This window comes from Poecilia reticulata, linkage group LG11, assembly GCF_000633615.1.
Source record: "Poecilia reticulata strain Guanapo linkage group LG11, Guppy_female_1.0+MT, whole genome shotgun sequence".
Taxonomy (NCBI): Eukaryota; Metazoa; Chordata; class Actinopteri; order Cyprinodontiformes; family Poeciliidae; genus Poecilia; species Poecilia reticulata.
The window spans coordinates 20,526,271-20,553,643 of record NC_024341.1 but is presented as its reverse complement, the minus strand read 5'-3'; the positions used below and the strand labels follow the sequence as shown (position 1 = coordinate 20,553,643).

At 38.5% G+C, this 27,373-nt stretch overlaps 1 protein-coding gene and 1 long non-coding RNA gene across 3 annotated transcripts; one reads left to right on the top strand and one right to left on the bottom strand.

Annotated features, from left to right (window-relative positions):
• Positions 1-1,907: 1,907 nt before the first annotated feature.
• On the top strand, positions 1,908-12,814 carry LOC103472664 (uncharacterized). Its single transcript, XR_534906.2, has 3 exons — positions 1,908-2,186; positions 11,978-12,163; positions 12,655-12,814. It is a non-coding gene; the product is annotated as an uncharacterized LOC103472664 (long non-coding RNA).
• A 4,248-nt stretch (positions 12,815-17,062) lies between these two features.
• eomesa (eomesodermin homolog a) lies at positions 17,063-23,853 on the bottom strand. Of its 2 annotated transcripts, none has more exons than XM_008422433.2 (7): positions 23,787-23,853; positions 20,064-20,932; positions 19,573-19,727; positions 18,934-19,055; positions 18,559-18,717; positions 18,331-18,392; positions 17,063-18,228 (listed from the first exon to the last, which is right to left on the bottom strand). In XM_008422433.2, exons 2-7 carry the CDS (start codon positions 20,768-20,770, stop codon positions 17,478-17,480), a joined length of 1,956 nt encoding a protein of 651 aa, XP_008420655.1. In that variant the 5' UTR covers positions 20,771-20,932; positions 23,787-23,853; the 3' UTR covers positions 17,063-17,477. The 2 variants fall into 2 exon arrangements, with proteins under 2 accessions (XP_008420655.1, XP_017163158.1); XM_017307669.1 differs by lacking the exon at positions 23,787-23,853 and having other exon boundaries at positions 17,063-17,381; positions 17,513-18,228; positions 20,064-20,993.
• Between the last annotated feature and the right edge of the window lie 3,520 nt (positions 23,854-27,373).

The window sequence follows — 27,373 nt, the reverse complement described above, 5'->3', positions numbered from 1 at the left end:
ATACACAATTAAAATTACAAGCACATAATTGGGTTCAATTGAGTTAAGCTAGAGCAGTTTGTAACTTATAACCTCAAGGAAATAAGTTACAAAACAAATCCATTAGGTTCCAATTAGAGGTGCATCCCAGGAAATCAGTGTAGTTCATTTAATTCAAAACGTAAAACTCACATAAAAAATTTATTATTTATACACAGTGACATGTTTTAGGTGGATTTTTCTGATAACTTTGATTTAATGTCTATCTGAATTTAGTAGATCAGCCATCAAGACATTTTGGAGGACACATTATTTCCCTCTCCTGACAAGCTTAATGGATATGGCCATTGCTTGGCACCTGCTCACACTACCAAAAATACCAATATCTGCTTTAATGAACAAAACATCACTCCTGGCCTCATAGAGAAGATTTGGTGTATTGTCAATACGAAGATAAGACACATCAGAACTAACAATGCAGTTTTTAAAGCAACATGGGCTTGCTGTGTTTATGCATTTATTTAGACTCAAGGAGTCTTGAGCAAATATTGAGTGCATTTAAGGTACAGTATGAACACAATTTAATTAATATGACATTTCTTAAATAAAATTCATTTTTAATTTGTCCTACATATTAGAAAAATTTAATTTKAATTTGCATTCAATATTGTCAAAATCAAAAAAGGTAAGATGTCATTGCTCACTTAAATATTTTACTCTGATTGTAAGTGAAGTTTTGAAGATATTCCAAATAGTTGAAATTCACCTTCATCCACTTTAGTCCAAAATCAATTTATATCAAGCTTATTTTATATTATTAATACTTTATTTAACCAGAAGGACTCTAATTTACAAGAGCATGCCTGGCCTAGATGTTATGACTTAAAAAAAGACATTCAAATTAAAATTGCACAATAAGAGCAGCATTACAAACATACAAAGTCACTGAAAATTCAAAGACTGCAACTAAAAATCATTAGCAAAATCTGTAATCAAAACATTGAAGTTCAGATGGTTGGGCATCGGCCATGTTTAAAAGTTATTTAATCGCTGCTATTTCTGAGATGAGTTCAGTTTTGGGGGTGACTCAAATAGTTTGTACAGACCATTTGAATAGCCTACTTGTTTATGCAGTAACTTAGTATGAGTACGCTCATATCACGGTGATAAAAACAAAAGAAATGTCTCAAGTTCTTGGTAGGAAATGTAAAATGGTAGATTTCACTATTTATCTCTAGAATGCAACGTATAGCATTATTTTGTAGTTTTATAGTTTGCAACCTATTTTAGACGAGACCAAATGCAGTGAAGAGACATCTCTTAGTGCTAGACGGTATATCAGTAGTAATTTTCCCTCCGGTATGAATTTTTTATATACAGTCATACCGCCAGCCTGGTATAAACCAGCCCCTTGTCCTATAATTTATTTCCTCCTTGATTCGTTATGGGGAATTCTCATACTTAGACTGCTTCCTGGAGGAGTGGCCTGCTAACTTTTGTCTATGTTCATGTCAATTCAATATTTAGAGGCATCAGCAACACCGACTGGACGGCTTTGTTCACTTCCTCCACTGTTCTTGCTAAAACTACACACAGACTACAATTTTAAAACAGCGCAGAAAATCGACGTCATCGTTCACAATTTCTTCTGTTGACTCGTTGTCCCGTAAAAAAAAATTGACCGGAGACAATCCGAGTCAAGGGCAGAAATCCCAATCTGCGCTGGAACCGACGATTTATTTTCCAGCGGAATTGCACAGGAAGACAATGGCCAGGCTACCACATCGCGACATAGCGGAGGAAACAGTTTTATCGCTTCAACATGCAGAAAAAAAAAAAAAAGTAATATTGTTTGCCGCTAGAAGTGCTAGAGAGCCCTGAGTGGAATAGCCACCACCAAAAGTCAAACAAAGTAGAACGTAGCCAGGTAGCGTAACAGTCTTTTGGCTAACAGCTAGACGTAAGTTGGTCTGAAGAACAGAAAACAGATGGCGGATAAAGATAGCGAAACAGGAGATATCAAAGAAAACTGTTTGCCGAAGAGAGGAGCTATTATCTGTAGTTAGGAAGGTTTATTTTTTGTTTTTAAAAGATGTGGCGCACGGCATATGGCGGGAATAGCAAACGGTGGAACGACATTACGGATACGGTCTCACTACAGTCTATAAAGACAGCTTCAGAGCCACGATTAAAACGCTGAATTCAAGGTATGTCTTATCAGGGCGAAAATACTTGAACCAAATTGCTTAATTCATGAATAACGTTCATAATGTTTGTCTATTTATCAAGATGTTCACATCAATCGATATTCTTACTGTTAGTTTTAATGTGGACTGTTTGTTTTTCTAATGTAGCGGTTCTCAACGTGGGCGGTACCGCCACCCAGGGGGCGTTCACAGGACGGCAGGGGGCGCTGGCGCACATTTTTACAAAAGGGGGGCGCTGGGATGCCTGTGGGGGGCGTTTGGTCAAAGGTAAACTTTACACCTTAAATGCACAACAATGCCAGTTTAGACTTTGAGCAACTTGGTAAAACTGTATTGTGTAACATTAAATCATGCTTGGCTGCAACTGTATCGATGGGAGCTCTTCTTCTATTCAGTGTTTGTTAGCTTCTTGGCGCAGCTCCATTCTCCTGCTACTTTAGCTTCATCGCATCAGTTCAGCGTTAAACCGGCTGATGACGTTGCTGTGATTCACTTTGTTTGGTATTTCTGTACATATGTTTTGGCAGTTCTGTGATCATGTCAAAGCAGCAACTTATATTAAAATGTGTTTTATTTCCGTCTGGATGCTGCCCGCTTCCATGGAAGGCTAACAGACAATCGCTCTTAACATGTAATTACTAAAATCACGATACCCTCACTGTGTATCCCTCTGAAAAATGAACCCATATAAATAAAGAAATCCCTCCATGGGTGATACCACGATAGAGAGCGTTCATTTTATAGCGTTAACACGGTGCTGTAAGTGGTCCGGTATGAAACGGGGGTGATAGAACAACACAGCACTTTTAAATTTCAATAATCAGAATGCAGAAATTGTTTCCGTTGTTTTAAAAGGTTTATGTCAGTCTGCCTTTTCCTCATCGATACGCTTCCCGACCGCCCTGCACCTTAAGGGCTTAAAAAAAATAAAAAGACGCGCACATTGCACAAAACTCTGAAACAGGAGAAGCGGGACATAAAACGGAGCGACGAACTAGATGTGAATTATGGCATAAAAACAGAGAATCCGACGCTGAACAGTGAAAAATCAACACATGATGTGAAACACTTTTTAGGAGGTGCAGCAGGTGATGAGTGAATATTACTGGTGGTGAATAGCGTCAATAAACGCTAAAATAAATCTAGCAACAGGAAAGAAACTAAAGTGGACATAGCAATAAACCAAGAGAGGATAAAACTAATCAAATGAAACTAAATAGAAATGAATGAAGAACAAATGTCAGAATAAACTAAAACTAAAGTAAATACAGAGGAATAAACTGGTATGGCAAGACATTTCGATCAATACTTAATACAGAGGACTGTATGGCAAGAATAAACAGGCACTATTTCCAGATAAAAGGTAAAATAATAGTTAATGGGTTTGTTGAGACCATATCTAATACTGAGAATAAATATATCTTACAGACCATAACAGTAAAGAACTGATCACTTATTTATGTTTTTAATTAGATTTGATATATTTATTTCTTCAATATTATTTTTCATGTCAGTGTTAKAGTGTCATGAGGCTGATGACTCCATAACACTTTCAATTTGACTCATTAGGATTTGATTAAGAACCAGATTTGTTCTTTGTAATTTCTGTCCAGTAAAACTATTAATCTATAATCAATAGACATGTCTATATAAAGATATAATCCATGTTTCTGTCTCATATTTGTATGGCATTAAAAGGACCTGGAAAGTTTGTTTTTCCACTGAAAGCTCTGGTTTGAACGATAAATGCCATGAGGGTGAAATTTTATGGATGATACTTTGATGTCCCATTCTCCTGAAGGCAGCACAGAGCTGAACCGAAGAGAATAAGAGTTATGATTAATGTAGTTACAGTTCTATCCATGTTTTAATGTTGCAGAGCTCAGTCATTTGCAAATAGATCAAAGTTTAAACTGGCATGTTGTACATCTTTTATCTGGTCATTTTGTGGAATATTTAACAACTAGAAAATGGCAAAGAATAAGAATATTTTTTCCACTCTGATTGGCTGCTGTTAGGCCTACAAATTTTAACTTGAATGTTCATTGCATTTTTCATAGACACCTGTGAAAATAATTTCTATTCTCCTGGCTCTTTTGTTCTCTGGGAAATTATTTGTGATGATAAATACAGAAACAAGCATAAAAATCAAAACATGTACAATAGTGATAGTAATATTAATGATAAAATAATGGTCAGTGCAAAGTAGCCTACAAATTCTTTGGTGGGGGGCGGTGAGGGACCTGGATAAGGGCTGGGGGGGCGCTGGCCCAAAAAAGGTTGAGACAGAGGCAGTAGTGTATGGCACTTTTGAATACTTTAATACTGTATGTTGGATATTAATGTACATCCAAATTTGGGATGTTTATTTGCTATTACGTTTTTATGTGTGACGCTGTAATATCTTGACTTGGCCACTCAGGGTCATATTAAGCTTGTGTCTTACTTATGCGGTACTTCAATATTTTCAACACTTCAATACTACACACTGAGTATTTTAGGTCAATTTATAGTGTTTATAGAACCGTCATAAAATGTTTTGTCTTGGAAAGAAAGCAGTGTTAATATTTGCATATATCTTTTATTTGTCAGTGTTGCATTTTGAACGTCAAACCATTTTACAGTCTACTTCTCTGTCTGCTATCTCATACAGACTTATATGTTGTGTTGTTTTTTTTGGGACAACAATTGGATTTAAAGCCTCATGTGCTTCTGACAGTAAAATAAGCTACAAACATATAAAAGCCATCATGGAAAAAAAAAAAGAAGCTAAGTTAAAAAAATATTGTGATATACAGAGAAGCCAACAGCATTGTAAAAAAAAAGAACTAAAGAAAGAAAAACTGTGATACAAATTTTTAGTCATACTGCACAACACTAACTTCATTCATACATTTGAAATTGGATATTTAGATACACCGAATTAAAGGACACACACTTTTTCTCACTGTTTGAAGTCAAATGCAACCAAACGTCTCGTTTTAGGTTAGTCAGAACTACCAAAATTATTTCTATTTGCTGAATGCCACAAAACTTAACAAGAAAAAAATGTTGAGACTTTTTTTGTAACTTTCTTCAAATTCAGAATTAAATACATTGAATCGAGGATAATTGTGTTTTACTGTATACTTAGGTCAAGCCTTTTGGGTTTCCTTCCACAAACTGTTCTGTAGAAAATGCATAAGGACTCTTGAGTCTTGATGAAACTGGATCTGGAGGTCTCTCTGCGTCTTAGTGGTCTCATTCTCCATCACCTGTGCATTCGTCTCTCACTTTGACTCAACTGTCCATCTTAAATCTCAGTATCAGCCACTTTCTTTTTCTGCTATGTGTTTAGAGATAGACAGGCACTTTGGCACAGTGATAGTGGCAGCAGATGCTATACTTAGAGCAAAAGMTCAGCAGCTGAAATCCTGGCCAGGGCAAAACTCCAGCTACATTGTACTTTACTAAAATGGGAGGCCTACCACTAGAGCCATTCTAGCTCAGACATCTCTTGGATTAAGGGTGTCTGTGTTAGATTATAGGGGCAACCAAGACACGAGGATGACTATAATTGAAAGTGCAAAGTCCCTTTTTATTCCTGAGATTCTTTGAGTAAGTTGCATCTTTTCCAGGCATCACCATAAAAATTTCATTTGAAAAAAAAGCTTACCCCTTTCTGGCCATAATTTTTATGAAAAATTATGAAGCTTCAGTAATATACAACTTAAAGTGAGAAGTAATAAAAAATATATTGTTAATGCTTCTAGAGACTTGCAAATCAAATAAAATCTATGTAGTTGTTGCTCTTTTTACCTTAGTCCCAGGTAGTGGAGTTGTAAACCTCCTTTTATCGAAGTCACATGGTCACTTTAAGCTTTTAAACCAATTTTACCTGCACCTGTGATTTAGTCTGAACACGCTGCTGTATTTCTCACTAAATCCTCCTTGCTCAACCAGAAGTCTCTGAATTAGGGCATTTTATGACGCTACAAAAAAATTTGCTACTTTTATATTATTATTATCCACAATTGATCAGCAAAATAAAAAAAATGTTGCATTGGTTCACTATCTTGGGAAAGCTGCAGATTAATAAATAAAATATATTAGTTGGTTGAATGGTAACACAGTYCCTATCTTTGTTTAAACACTGAAAGACCAACACAAACTTTACATTATTTTAGATTTTATCCAAAGAGGAAAAAAGAAACTTGTAGACATGTTACATATTTGTTTCCCTTGACTCTAAATTTTAAAACCAATGTAAGGAAGATGAGAATCACGTTAAAAGACAATTTTTATTCACTCACAATTGACACATCCGGTGCCAGTTTTAATACAGTGATTAAGTAAGCCTAGGTATCAATGTGGATGAGCAGCAGAAATAATTGGTAAATGCTATATTTAAAATTTTACATTTAGTTAATGCATGCAAAGTGTGTGATTMCTTTTAAAAGAATCAGACTTAAGCATTTAAATTTCATTGCACTCTGAAGAAACAAAACAGAAAACTTTAGAAATGAATGGATTCTTTCACAGGTGGGTGGGTGATCTTATCGAAATTCTAAAAAATATATTGTTTTTATAATAAGATTTGAAATGATAGAGTTAATGATAAATCGTCCTTGTCACTACCCGATAACAAGAGTTCTAGTGACCTGAACATTTTGTATTCAGCTTCCATATTTTGCTGGTTTCTTGTTTGAAGTTAATGCCGAGAGACAACAGGCAGGAAGCAGCAAAATTGCTTGAACCCATTGTAATACTTTTCCTGCATTTAACACTTGTAATGATTTTATTTTGCATCACATCTGATAAAATAAATGTCAAATTCTTTCAAACTGCCATGTGGCAGTGGCAGCAATGTGGCTGCCACTGCCACATTGCTGCCACTGCAGCAATGTGGCTGCCACTGCCACATTGCTGCCACTGCAGCAATGTGGCTAGACATTGCTGCAGTTTAAGTTATGCTTGATTTCATTGACTAAATATAAAATAACCTTAAAATTAGGCCTTCTTTTGCAAACTCTCCTAAGAGTCTGATATAAACTACCGTATTTTTCGGACTATAAGCCGCTACTTTTTTCCTGCGCTTTGAACCTTGCGGCTTACACCCCTGTGCGGCTTTTCTGTGGATTTTTCTTCAACCGCCAGGGGGCGCTTTAGCAGGAAGTGAATCATTGGAAGTCAAAATTGGAAATCAAAGAGAAACGTGCTAATTTTCATTTAGAAMAAGCACATGCTAGCAGCAGGCACGGCGGAGAAATGTTTTCAAACTCRTATGATGCAGCTTTTAAGTTGAGGGCCATCGATCTGGCAGTATGGGAGGGAAACAGAGCCGCTCCTTGTAAGCTCAKCGTGAACGAAACCATGGTTCGKCTTTGGAGAAGGAGAGCTGCGTCCTTAATAAATCCAGCAGATTTATTAGGACGCAGCCCTCTGTATCTCTCATAAATTACAGTGAAGAAGACAAGCTCCTTACAGTTTACTTACCCGTGTCATAAATAATGTAATAACTAATTTCCACCAGCAGATGGCAGTGCTACATCAAGAAAACCTTCACGTTTGCATGGCAASACGTATGTCCAAGAGATTAGGATGTGTAATTTATATTTTAGAAAAAAATATGTTGCTTAGAATGCATTTCTTYCTGCAGATGTAATTTTCCTGTGTTTTTATTTTTATTTTTTATTTGAAGCAATAACATAATAATAATAAAAGCAAACTGCAAAAGTTGGAAGAAATACTAAGATGGTTTGTTTATGCAAATCCTTAAAAGTGTCAAAAATAGAATACATTTATTCCACTTTTACAAAAACACCTCCCCGGCAGAAGATTATTACATAATCATGTGATAAACTTTAGCAACTGAACATAATTCAGTTGTGAKACAAACTCAGACAGGTGCAAACAGCTCTGAGGAGCGTATGCGTTCAGAAGTGCTCGTCAGTGTCTTCCTTTAAATAGAGCCCGCTCCTCACCAGCCCGTCAACTTCCAACATAATCACGCAGCAGCTCAGAAATAGAACTGCGAGGTGGGAGATCAAACTATCACCTCTTAATTGTACCCTGAGTCTTAAAGATGCTGAGAGCCTATTAGCGCACAAAGAAGTGTGGTGTTTACTGCTCCCTGAAAACATGCATCAGTATAATGCAGCTGGGAGATGAGTCAGAAGTTAAACAAGTGGAAGAAGCACCACACTGGCATCCACCTGTGCTGGGACTCGCGTCAAGAGATGCAGACTGTGAGGTGTGGCTGCTGACGAGGAAGAAACTTTTCCTTCCCTCAAACAGAAAAAGAGTTGAGGTGAGCTGAGCTTGATTTGGAGAACTCGATGCTTATTACTGAAAAACACCTGGTTGAAAAACAAACAAACAGTTATCTTCATCATATCTCCAGTGAGTCCAAACGTTTTTGTGCAGGTATTTAAGTCAAAGTCAAAGCAGTAACAGAAAATTTGTCAGTCTCAATTTTTTATGTATTTTAGGCCAAACATGCATTATTGTGAATTTAGTACATTGTTTTCAAAAACTACAAATGTAGCATAGTGTTCTGAATCCTTGAGACAATACTTTGTSGATATATCTTTCTCTGAAATTATAGCTGCGGTTTTGGGGGTGAGGGGTATGTCTCTACTGGTTTTTTACATCTCAAAATGTTTTTAATCAATTTTTCTATGCAAAACAGAACAAGSACAGTTAGATTGGAAGGAGAGGTTCCATGAAAATTGGAATACTTGAGTGCATTTAGGTCTGGACTTTGCCAACACCATGTGTCACTGTGGGGGTGGATTTTTCAGGGAATATTCAGTGCTAGTTTTCTGCCATATGTAATCTTTTGCATGAATGCCAAGCAATTAAATCACACTGGATTTTATTTTGTGCTATCAGTTCAAAACTAGTTGAATTCATATCCATACTCTGCAATTTCACTTTTGTTTCACAATTACAACTGACATTGTGTTGATTTGCCAATGAAAATGACAATAAAGTACATGAATATTTTTGAAACTGTTTTAAGGTGTCAATAYCTTTGCRAGCAAACCAACCAYTGTTGCAGCAAACCAAAACATAAATACATATTTTGCCAAAAGGTTGATGAAATTAGGAGACMATCTTAAAGAATTAGAGAACAATGAGGACGTCAGATGGTGCCATGAAAGCAAGAGGAAAATGTTAAATTCCCTAATCTGTCAAAGAGGTCCATCAAAGTGCCAGTGCATTGATTTTGACCGCAGTTTTCTTTCCGCCTTGCTGACCCTGCAGGCCCTAAAGCTGTCTTCAAGACCCTGGTCTATTGGGAGCCTTTGTCCCCTTGAATTTCTTTCAGTTCCTCTGGGACTTTTGAAAGATGGGGATTTGAGGCCAGTGATAAGCGTGGTGTACCTAAATCAACACCAGAAAGGGAAGGCAGGAGGAGGGGGCGGGGTGAGTTGTGGAGATTGTAAATAGTCATAGTAATAAGAAGGTGAAAAGAGGGCACAACARGGGAGGGGGGTTTGGCCTGTTGAGGTGCATTCCACTGCCCTCCAGAGGGAAGACAGGGGTTTGAAATCAATGTACTGTTAAGTGCAGCTTTGCTACAGGATACTCTCCTGCATTATCCATGCACCAGCGCATCAAGGCCCTTCCCACTTGCTGCASCACCGTCTGAGGCTACCGACGTGAGGCTCTTCAGCACCTCAAGTTCCTTTCACCTCCACACTCTATGCCAACACTCAACACCCTTCTCCAAACAGTTGTGCCCCTGCTAACTGTGAGACTCATCTCACAACAGGGTCTCACGCCAACAGGCCTGTGAGCATCATACCAGTAGTGTAGTTCATCCACCCCCATCCAGTGCTGATGAACCAGTTCCAAAGGAGGCAGAGAAGGAAAAAATTAAAATAAAGCATCTTTGTTAAAACACACAAACACCTKGGGGGAGCTAAAGAAGTGCCACAGCCAGCATCCTTAGASCACAAAATTAAAAACATTGAATTTAACAGATACTCTAYAATTCCCTAACGAGRAATGATCAGATATTCACTTCTATTTCTTGAGATTATGTTAAAGAGAAAAGAAGAAATCTAAACTYGTGTGGCGCAGAAAATCCCTTAAAACTAAAGCTGGCCAACAAATGATCATTGACCTATGTGTATTCTGGCTCCCACTAATCAAGGCTAAGCAGCATGAAATAAATAAGTACAAAATCTTTAATTAAATATATCTATATTCATGCATGCAATAATTATARGTAAAGGTTCTGCAAATGATACATTCTTTGAAAAGGCAGAAAACCGCATGATTTTGCACCTATTAACAAGAAACCAAAATCTAAATATACACATAATTAGAATAGCATCAGTAAACCCCCCCCAAAAAAACACTTCCTTCTTATTTTGTCTAAAAGTCATATTCTTCTAATGCATTTGCATGAGCTTGTGCATTAAATGCATCAGCAGTTTCATTAAGTSAGCAGGACCCTTTCAAAATATATTCTATAAAGAAGAGGTTTCCCAAAGGTGTCAATCAACCATCATTACTAATAAAAAATTAAATAATATTGATGATATGTAAGTAAMGAGGTACAAATTTATTAGCGTAGTAAAAGTGCTAAATTGTTTACACTAATCTGGTTTCATTCTGGTTACCTTTTGAAAAACCATTAGCATATGATATATGGCTGCATTTTATGAGTAATTCTAACAATTATATATTTCACATCTCTTCACACTGAGGAATTTGGCACAAAAACTGATTTATTTGGTGTAGTWGTAAAGTGYTGTGATCCCAATGTGTGTAGTACAAGTCTCATCAAAATCTGTAAAGACTTTGAAAGCTACTCTGTATCTTCCAAGCGTTAGCCTTGCAAGAACTGAGCAAAAAAAAAAAAAAGCGGCGTACTCATTATTGGTAAATTGTGACGCATGAAAAACTTGTCACCTTGGGTACAGAATGGGTTCTTTGTATCACACATGAGACAATGTGTGACCAAGACTTTGATGGGGGCCAAGCTCTTCTTAACTCTTACCGCTCTGTCTGACATTCAGTCAAGCTAAGTGAAAGGAATCAGAAATAATTGCTTAAAAAATTGTGGAAAGATTTTAGCTACATTAAAGTTCCCAGTATGTGAAGTAATGTTGAGCTGCAACACATTTCCAAACAGATCTTTAGTTCTCTTCGGATTCAAACCAACACCGTATGCATCATTTCTTCTACAACTGGATGCTGACTGATGTAGACTACTAGCATTAACCTCAAGATATCTAAATACCAACCTTCTTTAAAATAAAAGTGATTAACAAGATCACAAGTGAATGCATCACAAACAACTCGGTTGCCGCATGAGACTCGAATAGTCCCTCAGGAACAATTCTGGATAATTCTAACAGGCTCGATAATCATTTAGGAAAGGTGACATTTATCAACACATCAAAAGGGAAAATGTAGTGTGAAGAGGAAGCATAATTGCAACTGTCTGAATCGTGCCTGACGTTATTTATTTATTTATTTAAAAAAAAAGAGGGGTAAAGAAAAAAAAATCCTGACCGAGAMKCACGTCTCCCTGTGGCTGCGTTTAGTCAGTGAGAGCAGTAATAGCGTGTGACTGAAGGTGAGGAAACGGCCTCGGGCCCTCATCCCCGTTTAGATGTCAGTCCTCCTTGGGTACAATATCTCCGTAGCCTCCCTAGCACCTCCTTACATGAAGTCTCAACATGGAAACCAGAAGACGGCCTTGGGGAAGGTCAAACACACTAGACACTGTTCATGCACACACTCATGAAACATGAACTTTTAAAGATGCACCACTGTCTTTGTTTTGTTAGATCTACACAGCCCCTTCGTGGATCCTCTTGGGCCTGCTGTTGTTGAGAATGCCCTTAAATGGATGATCTTTGGACCCCATTGCAACWAAACTTCGATTGCAAAGATTGTACCCAGAAATGTTAACAACAGTAGCGCTYCGAGTGCAGTTCGTCAGAAGGTATCCCAATGCGCATATCTCCTTTAAGGTAACATGGACTGAATTTCTGGAAGCATGCTGTARAGGTGTCTATTGATTACTGTACTTCTTGCATGACTGGATGAGAAAGGCACAACTATTGACTTGTCCCAGGCTTTTTGAAGACAAAAGGTACTCTAAAGAGTCACTTATTAAAACAAAATTCCCTCAAACAATCAGCAATTAGGTAATTKGATGGTTATTATTGTGCATGCACTTGCCCTTTGTCATTTTACAATCACAATCCTCAATGGTTTTTGAGGATTGTGTTTTTATGTGAAAGAATAACACATCAWTGGGAAGTGGAAGGAAAATTACATGGGTTTCAATATTTATTTATTTTTTTATAAAATTAAATGGTGCAGCATACATTTGCCTTTACTCTGATAACCCTAAATAAAGTTCAGTAAAACTATTTACCTTCAAAAATCACCCGATATGTACGTATACTCCATCCGTGTGGTAATTTAATCTCAGTATAAATCTAGCTTTTCTCTGAAGGCCTCATTGGTGAACAAAACAACATGAGGTTCGGTCAACAACCTGCGGCTCCAGAGCCACAAGTGCCTCTTTGACGCTTCCAGTGTGACTCCCAATAACTACGGCTAAAATGATAAAAGAATGAAGGTTTTAAAATAAACATTAAAGGCAGGTTTTTGCAGTTTTTCAGTCTTTTCATGGATTCATTCCATTGRATTTCTAAAAGAGAATGAAACTGAAAGTACCCGCAATAATTCTTTAGATACATTGGAAACTGTTATTTTTCTCTTACATCATATTCCACAAATATCAACATTCTATTGAATAATATGTATCATTTTTTTTTTTTTTTTTTTTGGAAAAGTTTTAGATTTTTCTTTATCTCATAACTTTACAGTATAAATAAAATGTGGTTTTTAAAAACAACAGAAAACCTCCTGTAGTAAATATTTATCAAAAAATTCTAAATTGAATTTTTTAAAAGGTTGTGCAACATTTGTGGGGATACATGCATTTTAATGAGCTGGACATTGTGGGAAAATGAATTTTTGGTTCACAAAGACTGCAGACCTCAAACAACACTGGGAAGGACAGGAGTGAAGCTCAGGAGAGCTTTAAAAAATATGAACAGGTCAGAATAAAAGCCCATCTTAGGACACTGCTTAGTTCATTGTAAAAAATAAACAACAAAAAACAATGATRTAGTAATGCATAAGTGCAAACCAGGGTAAGGTACCTATTGACATGCTGAGAAAGATAAGCGATTACCAGAGAACCAGTCAACAGGCCCATGGTAACCTTTGAGGAATCTGTCAAAAGGATGACAATCAGTTGTGCAAATCACAAATCTGGCCCTTATTAAAGAGTGGCAAAAAAGGAATCCATTGTTGAGAAAAAGTCATAAGAAGTCACAAGTCCTAGGGGCATAGCAAACATGTACAACAGTCTTCAAGAACCACTACCCTTACATGTTTTAGGTGTTTCCCTTCTGCCACACACCTGACTTGAATAAGTGGGTGATTAACAGGCTTCTGTAGCGCCTGATGCCATGAAGAGGAGGTCATGCAATCATTTGAATCAGATGTTCTGGAACAGAGACGTATCTAAAATATCCGGGGCATTGGTCCCGGGGAACCAGAATTGAGGAACGTTAATGGAAAAGAAAGTTCTGTTTTCAAATAAGATTAAAATGTAACTTTTTGACCCAAATTGAACGCCAATAAATTCAAATCTATTACTGTACGTCGTCACTGTCATCATCTCCACCATTAAAACTTAGTAGTGGTATCATCATGTTTGTTCAGAACRGCTGTGGAAGCTGGTCCAAGATGATGGGAGGATGGATGGAACTAAATGTAGGGAAATGCTGAAAGACTTGAGATCGGGAAGGCAGTTCACCTTCAAGCATAACAACCCTAAAACATACAGCAACAGCTACAATGGAATGGTCTAGATTCTCAATTCTGATCCCTCGGGACCAATACCTTGTGTATTTCCGATGCACCTCTGTTCCAGAACACCTGATTCAAATAATTGCGTGACCTCCTCTCCATGCCGTAAAGCGCTACAGAAGCCTGTTAATCACCCACTTATTCAAGTCAGGTGTGTGGCAGAAGGGAAAGACCTAAAACATGCAGGGCAATGATCCCTGCAGGACCGGAATTGAGAAGCACTGGTCTAGATCAAAGTATAGTCGTGTTAGAATGGCTAAAAAAAAAAATAAAAATCAAAGTCCAGACCTGAATCCAACTGAGAATCATAACTGACTATAATTGAAGATTTGTGTTCACAGATGCTCTGCATCCAGTCTGACTGAACCTGAGCTGTTTTGCAAGGAAGAATGAGTGCAAAGCTGGTAGAAACGTAGCCTCAAAGATAATAAATAACATTAATAATACAAAATATATATTTAAACCAATGTAACATTTTCCTTTTATGTGTGTGAACATTTTGCAAGGCATTACACATTTAGCTTTTATGTGCACATTGTGAACAGGACTTTCATCTACAACAGATAACTTCTGCAGTATCTAATAACCAACATAGTTTAATACTATATATATATATATTTATGTGTGTGTGTGTGTGTTTATGAAAGAAGCGTACTAGAGGTAACTGACTTTGCAGCCTGTTGAGGAAGTACTGCGTTGTGCAATAAGCTTAGGTTCCTCAAATTTTGGGATTCTTATCTCTAACAATACTATCAAGAAAAAATAATTATACAGCTTGAAAATAACCTCATATGAGCATCGATAAAGGGCAATTTTAACGAGTAAGAGGAATATCAAGTTGATGCAAAGCGATGCTTATTCGATAAAGGAGGGTTCAGCAAGTTATTTTGGAGATTCTAACTGTGAGACATACGAGTGCTATTTCCAGAAATGCTTCTTTTCTCAATTGTCACACATCTCTGCAGCTATTCTTTGGGGTGAGCGCGGCTGCCATGCTTGTCCGGTTATAATCTTGACAGCTGTTCTCTGTATCGCAACAAATTATCAACAGGGGTCAGGGCATTAAAAAAAAAGGGGAAGAAAAACATTGTCAGCTGCTCTAAAGCACAATTTGCTGACATGAGCAAGTGAAAACATTTTTATTCTTGAGGCCCAAACCTCCCACCTCAACCCAAGAGTCTTTTTTTTTTTTTTTTTTTTTTCTTACAGCTTTCCTGAGAGGCCGGGGCAATCAAGCACTCTACCTTGTTAGGAGGTGTTAATTGGAGTTAGTCAGACTCCTCACTTTGTCAAGGAGTCTGACAACAGAATTAATTAGAATTTGAGTATGTAAATCAATTCAAATTGGGGTCCTCATAGGGGAGGATGTGAAGTATTTTTTGCTGAGAGAAAAAGCAGGTGCCTCAAGCATGAGCCAAGTGCCTATTATGACTTCCCTCTTTATAGATCTTATCTTCGCAAATGCAATTTTGGAGAGGCCGAAGACATACGGTATAAATAGAGGTGTTGAGCGGAGGGTTACATGTAGACGGATTGCTGCTGGATCCCTTTTTTTTTTGTGCCTGTTTTTCACATTTTTATGTGTACCCCGCCTTGCATGCGTGTTGCATTGCTTAGGTTAATGATAAAATGTGTGAAAACACCATGGCAACAACAGAAACAGGACTTTGTGCTTTTCTACGCCTTTAGCTAGGCCCGTGTTGTCAGTCGTGTCAAGTTAGACTCGCAATTCTTGTAAATCTATGTTTAAATTACTCTTTGCTCACTTGAATTAAGAGGTCCAGGTGTTGGTGTGGCATTTATTTACAGATTGAAAATAAGTCCTCCCCACTTTTTATGCAAATATACCAAGAGATATAAGCGCTCTGTTTACAGAAGCAGAGAAAGAGGAAATCCATTCTTGTTGTGTGCTTTATTTTGATACCCTATATTCTTTTCTGCCTTTATTTGTCATGTGTACTTGTATATTTAACAGTTAAGAGATGTCTTTATAGTCCCGTTTTGTTATCAAGTGCATTGCTAAATTCTTGCAAAATATGTTAAAGGTAGATTCCAATTATTTTTTGAAAAATCACACCATTTTTCAAAACGAAATGACGCTGCACATATCTAATACTACAATAAACAATTTTTGATACACATATTCCTGAGATATGCCTCGTTGCTGAAGTTACTTTTACTATAGACTGTGTTGAGAACATATGTTATATTTTATGTAAAAATGCACTGTATGCTGTTTTTATAATGCAACCCTGTTTGGTTGAAAATATGACAGCCTCAAAATTTCTATGCATTAATTTTCGTTGAATAAAAAAAATGTAGAGAAAATCAATATTTAGACCCAATGATTTTGAGTATGCATATTTTTCTGCACCTATGAATACATGTTTCATATCGAACCACTGGGAAATAAATGAATGCGACCTGATTTTGCTTTTTGCCGTCCTATCAGTTCAGTTTCAGGGATTTAATTATGCAAAAGCTCGCCAGATGCAACACCAAATGTGCCATTTTTGATCCAGGGATTCCAGAACCATTTACCTCTTTAAAAAGTTTGGACTTTCCTTGAGTAAATACATGACCAAATATGACATTTTCCACATACACATGAAAAATGCTGTTTCGGGCTCTCATGTTTTCTATAAAGCACATAAAGCAATGATTAAGAATTGTCATGCTGCATTTAGGTCAAGCTCAGTATATCAAAAAATGTTGCACATAATATAAACCAGGCAATACTTCCAGAACATTTTGTTTTCAAAAGCTTTGAATAAACATCCCAATGCCAAAAATTTTAAGTTAAATAAGGAATCCTTTTAGCCTGCTTTTGTGGCATTAAAATATAACAAACATTGTTTCTGGTACAGCCGTCATGTTTCCAGCGTACCGTTCTATTTCTATTTGCGGCTTGCCGACGTCAAACGGAAAGTGGCTCATGAAGCGCCATACTTCCTTATAAAAACATACCGAGAAAGACATGTTCGACAAATGCTTTATGAAAAGCCATTTTATTATTCCATTTAATAACACTCCCATGAAGACATTTTATACAAGATACATCACATTCTAAAGTGCACGAATACTGTACAACGAAAAATGACTTAAATACGGAGGGGGTGGCAGGGTAGAAATCACATTTGTTTAAAAAGAAAAATGTAAAAAATAATTTAATTAAATTGAACATGCATCCTTTTTCCAAAACAACAATCACTATGCATGTTTCTGCTCATGTGACAGGGGTTGGCCTGGGAAAATAACCTTGTGCAGCTTGCTTGGGGAAACACTAAGCTTTGGCACCTTTAGAGAAAAGAGAAAAAAAAAGGCATTAACAAGGACTGGAGATCACTCAATGATAAAACCAAATAATTATATTTAGCTTAAATAAATTCAGTCTTAGGGGCTTGTGTAGAATGCATAATAACCCATGCCTTTTGGGTTGTCCTTGTACTCCTCCGCAGTCAAATCCTCACACTTGATGGTGGGAGAGTTCTCTGTACTTGAGCCCCCTGGGGACATCCTGCGCCTCTTGCACACCATGGAGTACACGCCAGAATCGCTAGAGTCCACTGATTTCAACGAGTGGGACGTCTCGATCCAGGTTGAGGTGGGTTGAGCGTTCTCCTCTGGCAGTTTTTCTTTAGCAGTCCCCAGCTGGTCCTCTGCAAAGGCAGGGGGGCTTGGACGAGGAGACCACGGTAGGCCTGTTGTCATTTTGCGCTGGTAGGAGCTCCTAGTTCCCCAGCCTGCAGCCATGGAGGCAAAGGCCGAGTCTGGGTAGTAGCTGAGGGCGTGGGAGGTCTGCAGAGACAGAGGCTTGATGCCGTACGACAGCAGGCTGCTGGTCGAATAGTCATTTTCATAGGAGAGATCCAGCTTGTTGGAGCCTGGCTGTTGAACTGGGGGAACAAACCAGCGCTGGGCGGAAGCAGCAGCACTGGGATCCTCGCCCTGCGGGGAGAGGAGGCTGTTGGTTTGGGGGACGGCCCGTTCGCCGGTGTAGAATCGGTTCTGAGGCAGGTTGTTGACAAACTGGTCCTGAAAGAAAGGCTGCATGGCATAGCGGGCGCCGGGTACAATCTGGGTAGAGCGAGGGGAGTCTGTTGGTGACGGAGTCAGCCTGTCACTCTCTGGGGCTGTGTACATCCTGTTAGCAAGGAAACGCATATTAAAAAAAAAAAAATCTGCAAGATCCTTTGACATGCATCAGTTAAAAAAAAAAAAAAAAAAAATAGTATGCAACACTTACGAGTCATAATTGTCCCTGAAGCCTTTTGCAAATGGGTTGTGGTCTATCTTCAGCTGTGTGATCTGAAATGTAAACAAGAAGAAGCCCAGGATTAACAATGTGCATTTTAGTATAAGCAACTATTAGAATAGAAATTAAAATAATTTATATATATGCAGGGCAAAATGAAAACTGCTGTGTCCAGGGTAAAAAAATAAATAAAAAAAATACATTTATTAGAAAGCTTACATCTGTGTTCTGGTAGGCTGTGACGGCTATAAACTGGTTCTCTGGGAAGGTAAAGGTTTGAGTCCTGGCCTCGTTGTTCATGTCCTCCACCCCGTCTTCAGTCACCTCCACAATGTGCAATCGCGGTTGATATTTATGAAGCGACTGCAAGACTATCATCTGAAAACGGAAAACCACAACATGCATCACACTCTGCTTTTCAAAAGGTGACCTGCTGCGTGTCTTTCTCAGTCGGTTCAAATCTGAAAAACATCCTAAAAAAACAAAACAAAAAAACACAGCTCCTCCAATTATCATAAGCAGGATAAAATATAATTTGTCATGTTAGCATTTAATTATAATAATAAAAAAAGGCATTAGAAATACATTTCTAACCTGCGTGTTGTTGTTGTTGGCTCCTTTATTGTTGGTTAGTTTTAACTTTCCAAATGAAATTTCTTGCCTCATCCAGTGAGCACCAGTGTTGGGAGATTCAGGATGGACATACACTTTGTTACCTGAAATAGAAACGAAAAGAAATATATTGTGTGAAAAACTACCGAATAAAAAAGTATGGACAAAGCACATAATACAAAAATTTGCTTACTTCTATTTATTTGAGAATGAAAGGCAAAAAAAAAGGTTCTGATTTTTCATAAACTCCTGCTTTGAAAAAAAACAAAACAAATATGACCCTATATTAATTTATAACTAAAACTAAAAACATTTTTTAAAATTTACAATGTATTAGATGCAATTCTTTAGAAATGTTACCAGCCGAATCGATTTAGGCCTTTTACTTCATCAATTTTAAAACACAAACATGTATCTGATTTCTTTCAAAATGTGAGTTTACGTCATAGTGAGAACAGAAATTGCATTCCAATATTTATGCACAAATATTTTAAGCAAATTAGGCCGGGTTCCATGTATAAAATTTCCACACATATTTTTTGGTTCCCAATTTTTTTTTTTTCTCCCAGAAATTCTGTATTTGCAATAGCTTCTAAAATATGATTAAATGATGTAGATCACCTTGCATATTATTGTCTGCTTTTCCACAAGTGACCCACTTTCCTCCCTGAAAGCGCCAGTGATTCGGGTCGGCCAAAACTATTTCTACAAACACATTGTAATGGGCCGTGAGGTTCAGTCCGGTGATGTTGAAGCTGAGGAATGGGAACATCCGTCTGCGAAAGAAAGAAAATAAAGAAAAACATTAACATTTACTTATTTTTTGTTGGAAAAACTCTTGAATAAATTCCTACACATTTTTTTGCGTTTCAGTACGGCCTCGTTCACCAGGCCGGTTTTTTTCCCCCCAATTAAAAAAAAAAAAAATGTAATCACTATTACATTTTTTAGTTTTAAATTGTCATGGAGAATTTTCTATCAAGTTACATTTTAGAAAAACAAAAAATGTGGGTTATGATACAGCATAAGGAAAAAAAAGGAACAAAAAAGTAAATAATAATAAAAGTGGAAATTTCGAATCGAGTTCTGAATCCTCTGAAGTCGGTCTTTACCTGCCCTGTTTGGTGATGATCATCTCGGTCTGGTGCCGGTGGAACTTCAACCAAAGAGGCCGGTTGCACAGATAAACCTGCGCCCTCGCTCCGGCTGCGGAACCCGGTAGAGACATGGACCCGATTCCCGTCCCGGTCCCGGAGTAGGACGGGTACAAACAGCCCGGGCCCTGGCTGAACTGGTACCCTCCGCTGCCGAACTGACTCCGGCCGCTGCACACGGACGGAGCGGAGAAGCCCGCGGGCGGCAGCACAGATCCGTAGTGTAGTGAGGCCGGGTACCTGGAGCCGCTGGAGCCTGTGTACACCGAGCCGGTCTGTCCAGCGTAGGGAAACAGGGAGCAGGGGCTTGCCATGTCGGAGGTGGTCTGGGAGGAAGATATGAAGTATCTGTCTGAACCGAGCTCGTCTATGTTGTATCGCCGGCCGCTCGTCAGCTCGTCCTCCCCAAGCACTGGGGAGCCTTTCCTCCCGTCGGTCTTATTATTATAGGAGTCCCCCTCTGCCTCGCCCAGCATTCCGTTCCCCACCCCGCTCAGGTACTTTTTAGGAGCGCTGCTGGACTCTGACTCTGTGCGCTCCACCTCCTGGTAGTCGAGCTGAGAGGACGGCCTGGGGCTGTTGTTTGCGCTGTCCGACGAGGACAGGTTGTAAAATGTCTTGGGTAAATTGATGCTGGCGCTGGGAAGAATATTCTCTAACTGCATCGTTTTGTTCAAGTTCTCGCAATAAATAAATAGTTCGAAACGGAGTCCAGAGAGGTGGAATCTCAGAGCCGCGGAGGTGCCACCGGCGCCCGGGTTGGTCTCGGTTTCTGCAGCCCACCTCCCCTTTCACCAACGACGGGATGTTGGAGCCTCTCTCCTCGCCTACAGATTTTCAGATTAGATCAGATAATGGTTTGGATGGGAGATGCTGAGCGGCTCTTATATGATTCGCTCATACAACGGATTGTAAACGTCAGGGGAGGAGTTTCGGAGAGGGGAGCAGACCCTCTCCTCAGCCAATAGCAGCGCTGCTGTGGTTCAGTTAGAAAGAATATTGTGCCAGAAGAGTGTTCAGCTATAGTTACCTTTTAAACCCGATGTGGACGTCGATTCAACTGAAGTTGAACTACAAAGGACATTTTAACAAATTATAGAGTACCCACAAAAAGTTAGTTTTCAGTAATACAGATTACAAAGTAAAACTAGAGATTAATTACAAAGTGACATGCCAAGCATTTATACATCTCAGTTTTGATTATTATTGTTTACAGCTAAAAACAAAACAAAAAAAAAAACAAAAAAACAGGCAAAATTAAGTTCCTGACAAAATCTGATTATAGAAGACTAAAAGAAAAAGAATTTTTACTACTGAAACTGTTGAGGTCAACACAATCAGTGGAAGGTTGTTAATTGTGGCTACAGTTCTCAAGATGAGTCATTGACACCCTCCAAGAAAAGTAAGCCACTAAAGGACATGACACTGGCTGTGCACATAGCCTATTCATGGAAAGTTTAGTGGAAGAAGAAAAAACGGTGGCAAGAATGTGCTTGCAAAGTATGGCCCATTCAAGAGCTTTATAGGTAAGATTTACTAGGTGCGGACTGGAATCAGAACTTCCAGGTCCACTATGTGCAGATCCAGGACATGGACCACAGCTATCACATTTGACTTGTGTCTAATAGTCTAAGATACTCTTTTCAGATTAAGTTAAATATTACATCCAAAATGGAAAGTAAGGGGAAGCATCATTCAAGATTTAGGAATATGTATATACTGCTGCTGGTCTACTGCAGCAGTCTTCAGCACCAGTCCTTGAGGGCCGGGGTCCTGCAACTTTTAGTTTTGTGTGCTCTGCTTCAGCACACCCAGGTCAAATTAGCAGGTGATTAGCAGAACTCTGGAGAACTTTACTGCCTACTGAGGAGTTAATTCAGCCAATTGATTCAGATCTGTCGGGCCAGGAATGCACCTAAAACCTGCAGGGTACCGGTAATACCTCTGGTCTACGGTGTTTCACCCATTCCGAGGTCAGTACATCTGCCAGGAGGTGTAAGAGTACTACATGCTGCCCTCTGCTGAAAAGCTTTATGGAGTTGTTGATTTCAGTTTCTTAGCACCTCCTCACATATCCACATGTAGGGAAACATACTCATGTAATGACAATGGTTTTCCTGCTCTGAATTGGTCAGCACACTCACTTGACACATTTCCATCCAGAATCTATTGGGTATTGACAAAAGGAAGACAGGAAACTCTACACCCGACACGACACAGAGGCTGAAGGCTGTTATCAAGACAAGTTGGACTTCATTTTCTTCTGTGAAGAGCCACAGACTGATGGCCTCTGTGCCACGATGCATCAATGCAGTAATTACACTCAAGTGCCGAGTTCACATCCTTCTCAGTAGGCTGACATTTCTATAAAGTACATTTATTGGATTTATGTCAAATCGCAGTTTTCTGAAAAGTACATTATGAATTTACATTAGCAGTAGGCCGCAATCCTCAAAACAACCAAAACCGTTTTGGTTGTGATTTATTGGGATTAAAACACCAACAAATATCATGAACAAATATTATGTATTATCTTCTTGGTTGCGAAAAAAATGAGCAGATGTATTTTATCCTATAGGTGTCACAGTTTTTAGTCATTTGTTTTAATTTCTGCAGTTAGGCTGAAGGAAAAATTGTCTGATGGTCTGAGCCAAAGGATGGCTTTGCTTATTTTTCCAGAATATCAAGCTTAATCAGCAAGAAGTTATTTCAGAGAAAAACTTAAATACTGTCCAATACAAGATGCTCCCATCATGGAAGATACCACAGTTTCACTGTATTTAAATAAAACTAAAAAGTTTGAGGTTTCTTGCTATTGTTAAACTGAAAACCAACAAAATGTTACTACTGCTTTTGATGATTTGGACTTACCATTTATAGTCATGTACATTATATATTCACTGAGATACACAGACTCAAATATTTTTGAGCAAACACCAATTAATTTTTGTAGTCATTGTCAAATGCCTATTACTGCAGGTCATTTTCCTGTCTTTTCACCTTTATATTGCTTATTGTGCAACAATCGATAAAAACTAAAAATAATCCCAAACTACTACATTTCCATAGCATCGTTGTTTCAGTCCGTAGTTCCTAGTGTGCAGCAATACTGGGCTGAAGGGCAGCACTGAGTTTCTCAAAACTCTATAGTTCCAGATTTTTTTTTTTTTTTTTTTACAAAGAGCTGAAGTTCAGACACAAGCAGCAGCAGCAAAAAAAATAAAATAATAATTACATTAGTTTTACAAGTCTCTCTGTGAACACAACATTTTGTAGTGTATGTGTGCGATTAGAGGCGTTTATAATCCCTTATGAATTAAAGTTTTCTTGACCTGCCCAGGCCAGCAGGGGGCCCTAACCAAGCGCAAACACCGCCTATACCTCGGACTGGCCCTGCACGAGATTACTTTCCATGTGAGCGACTAAAATATTTTCAAATTTATTATTATTATTATTTATTTATTTATTTTTTTACCTTTTGTTTGAAAATAAAATGCTCAAAGGTGATAAACCATCGCGCGCGCAAACATTTTTGCGCACGCTCACGTGCACACACGGACGCGCCAACAAAACACCGTAAACCTGCCAGCGTCGGCTTCAAGCCTCCGTCATCTAACAGCACGATGAGAACATTCCGCATTCAGTCAGAAGCTGCTTTTCATAGCGCTTCCATTAACTCACCCCCAGAAAGGCAGCGCAGAGACCCCTCTTTCCTGCGCGCAGACTCTCCTGCCCTTGAAGGGGGAAAAAAAAAAACAAAAGAAACCAAAGCACTCACATGTGCACCTTGTTTCCTATAATTGGACTTCGCCGCCTCTTCAGCTCCAGCGTTAATAAAAATATCGGCTGCCAAAACCTGCTGAAAATAAAGCTCCAAAAACTAAGAGACGGTTATTTCAATTTCACACTTGTTAGAGAGACGCTCGAGTGAAGCCTGTGAATTTTTTTTTTTTTTTTTTTTTTTTTTGCTGAAGTTTTTCTTCTGCTTTTTTCTTCTGCTTTGTTTTTTTTTTTTTTAAACCAATAACATGCTGCTATTTTATTTTCGTTCAGAAACGAAGAAGATGTATTTCGGGGGTTGTATAACTATAACCCTTTTTTATAAATTCAACAGCAACAATAAATAAAATGCAATCAAATATATCACGTAAGAATCTTAAAAATCTCGAACAAATTTTTTTGAAATCCGTAATTGAAATAGGTTCACTCATTTCGTTTAGCAAAAACAATACATTGTATTCAAATAAGGGTGAAGCAGATTTCTGACCATGTGGAATTTTGTACTTTGTCGTATGACTCCCATACTTACGAGCAAACGGAAAAAAGTACTTACTGAAAAAAATGGGGTTTTAATATATTAAATATCGGGAAATGTTACCTAATTGTAAAAATCTGTACATCATTTGGACTACAATAATGTGGCAAAAGCAAAATTAATTTGCTTGAGCAATATTGAAAAACAACAATAATATTATTATTATTATTATTATTATTATTATTATTATTATTATTATTATTATTATTATTATTATTATTATTATTATCATCATTATTCTTATTTCTTCAGTACGAACACCTCCAGGTTATAAATACACACTTTCACACACTAACACTAAAATAATGAAAACGGAATTCAAACACTCTCCTATCTAGATGGGAAAAAAATAAATAACAAAGGAGGAGAACATTTTCCGTATTCAGGCTTCATGGTGAGGGGGATTTCACAGGATTTGTAGAGACAGCGCTCTCTAGTGACCGAGCAGGACACTGGGTAATATTTCCCCCTTTACTGGTTATACTAAAAAAAAAAAACCCAAAGCTGTAAGAAGTCATATACTCTCACGTCTTAAAGTTGTTTCTCACTTTACATAATCCTCAGCTCAATTTACTGTTTGCATCCTTGTGTTTTAGAGTGTATGTGTATGTGAGGGTGAAGGGTGTGTGTATGTGTATGTGTGAAGGGTGGGGGGGGGGAGTTTGTGCATGTGTGAGCTTTAAAGAAAGCGAGGGAGGGGGAAGGATGAGGGAGCAGTATAAGGGGAGGTGAGATGAATTTGGGGAAAATGGGGATACAAATCTGTGAAAAGCTAAGGGAGAGTCTCGGCTGGAGGCAGATTGGCTGGTGTCATAAATGGGACAGAAAAGCTGGGCGACTGGGCCATCAGGGGACCGGAGCGACATGCATACAGCACACGGCCTGTCAATCAGGGAAGAAGACCTCCTCAGCAGACACACAGTCCACCATCAGACAGCTGACAACTGAGATCAAGTGTATTTTCCTAAATAAACCGCAGGTTGTTCATTGAGTACTGGCAATTGGTTTTCATGCCTGTGTCATTTTGCAAAATAAATATCCAAATTGTAATCAGTTGCAGACAAAGTGCATGCAAAGTCCACGTTACGGGGATCCTCACAGGCTTGTGAAGTTGATTTAAATGTCGACATAACAAGAACATGTACCTGTGTATTTATGTCCACCCTGTTTCACCCAAATCTCTGTAGAGGCGTGGTTCCTGCTATCGTAAGCGAGTAAATCTTTAGTTCAAAGAAACCGCATTTGTATTCAAACCACATTTCAGTATTTCACACCTGAGCTGTCAACACCTTATTAGTATAATCATCCCTTATAGGTTTGTTCTCTTTCTCGTCATTTTTTTTTTTTTTATAATCAGCAAATTTATCGGCTAGAGTTGGTGAAGGTAGTTTTATTTACGAGATTTTGCTCTTATCACCCCTGCCCACGGTCAGGTTCCTCGTCCTTAACATGAGATTTCCTCGTGAGACTTGTTTCACAGCTGATTGTTGTACATTACTGCTTTTATTTCATGAGCTACTTGACAGATAATCCTGCTAAAACAACCACACTGTTATTGCTTTAATGACTGCGGTCTGAAACATGTAGGTCCCCCTTATGCCTGTAAAGACCTGAAAACTAGAAAACAAAATAAAGCTGATTTATGGGCCACCTATAAATAAACTAAATCCAAATGAGGTGGATGTATAGATCTTACTCATAAAGGAGCTCCCACTTGTGACCTGTCAGCGTGTTTCTTGACCACCTATAAAAGTCCAAGTGTTTCTGAGATGACCCCGCTTGGCCCCAGGCCAGGGCCTGCGCGACAGGGGAAGGGAAGTCCCACCATATTGTTGTCAGAGTAGATCATCAACACGTCACATGAAAGGCACGCATTCCCGGTTTTATGGGCCAGGGTGGCTGCAGAAGCCTTTGCTCGGGAGTGAATTCATGTACCCCATTGCAAGGATTAATAACGCGAGTCTCATTAGAGATCCTCGCCACCGAGACCCCTGGAGGGAGGGGTGCTGGGAAAGGGACTAAGAGCAGTGTGCACCACGCCAGCGCCACGCTCCTTCGCAAATCATCATCCTCAACAACGTTTTTATTGGAAAGAATTTATTTCACAAGCTTATCAACAATGTCCCCCATATATATTTTCCAGTGTGCAGGGATCGCCAACATTTAATCAAAGTTGTAGTCTTTAAACACGGAAAGCTTGTGTTACAGACATGCTGCTGTCTTCAAAGATACAACGGTGACAGCTTCATGAATTTCCGCTTAAGTGCATCGTATTTGCCTCTAAAATTTATTTTGTGATTCAAAACATGTACTCGCTTCAGTAAATAATAGCCGGGGTTTTTTTTTTTTGCATCTATTCAAGAAACATTTGATTGCACATGTAAAGAATGCTCGTAGTGTTGCGGCAGAGAAAAATAATGTCAGAATGTGAATTGTCTCCATCTGCAACCAGTCATAGAGCGACACCTTTGGGATTTCTCTCCGTACACATGCGTGTTATTTGGATTAAAAAAAAAAAAAACATTCAAATACGGCAGATTGCTTAAGCCCGTCCAATACTATTTTTGCGTAAATCAGCCTGTCTCCATGTCAGATGCTGCTGTAATGCATGCATGTATGCCTGTTCCGGTTGCCTTTCTACCGCTGCGGAAGAGCCAGCGGTAGATTACTGTAGAAATGTATCTGGGGGATATGTGAGCCTGATGCACAGGTTGATAATCCATTGCATTAAGACCCCTTCCTACAAAAATCAAGCACACTGGTTGCATTCAGGAAAATAGGATTGAAGTTGCTTTGCTGTGTTTGATTCCCTTGACGTTAGACAACAAGATTGTTGGATTACTGCATTAAATAACCACACCAACGGCCTATGGGGGAAAAAAAACAACATGTACGATTATGGAAGCAGGAATCTGTTTTTTTAATCTTCCTCAGGCATTTGTAGCAGAGACAA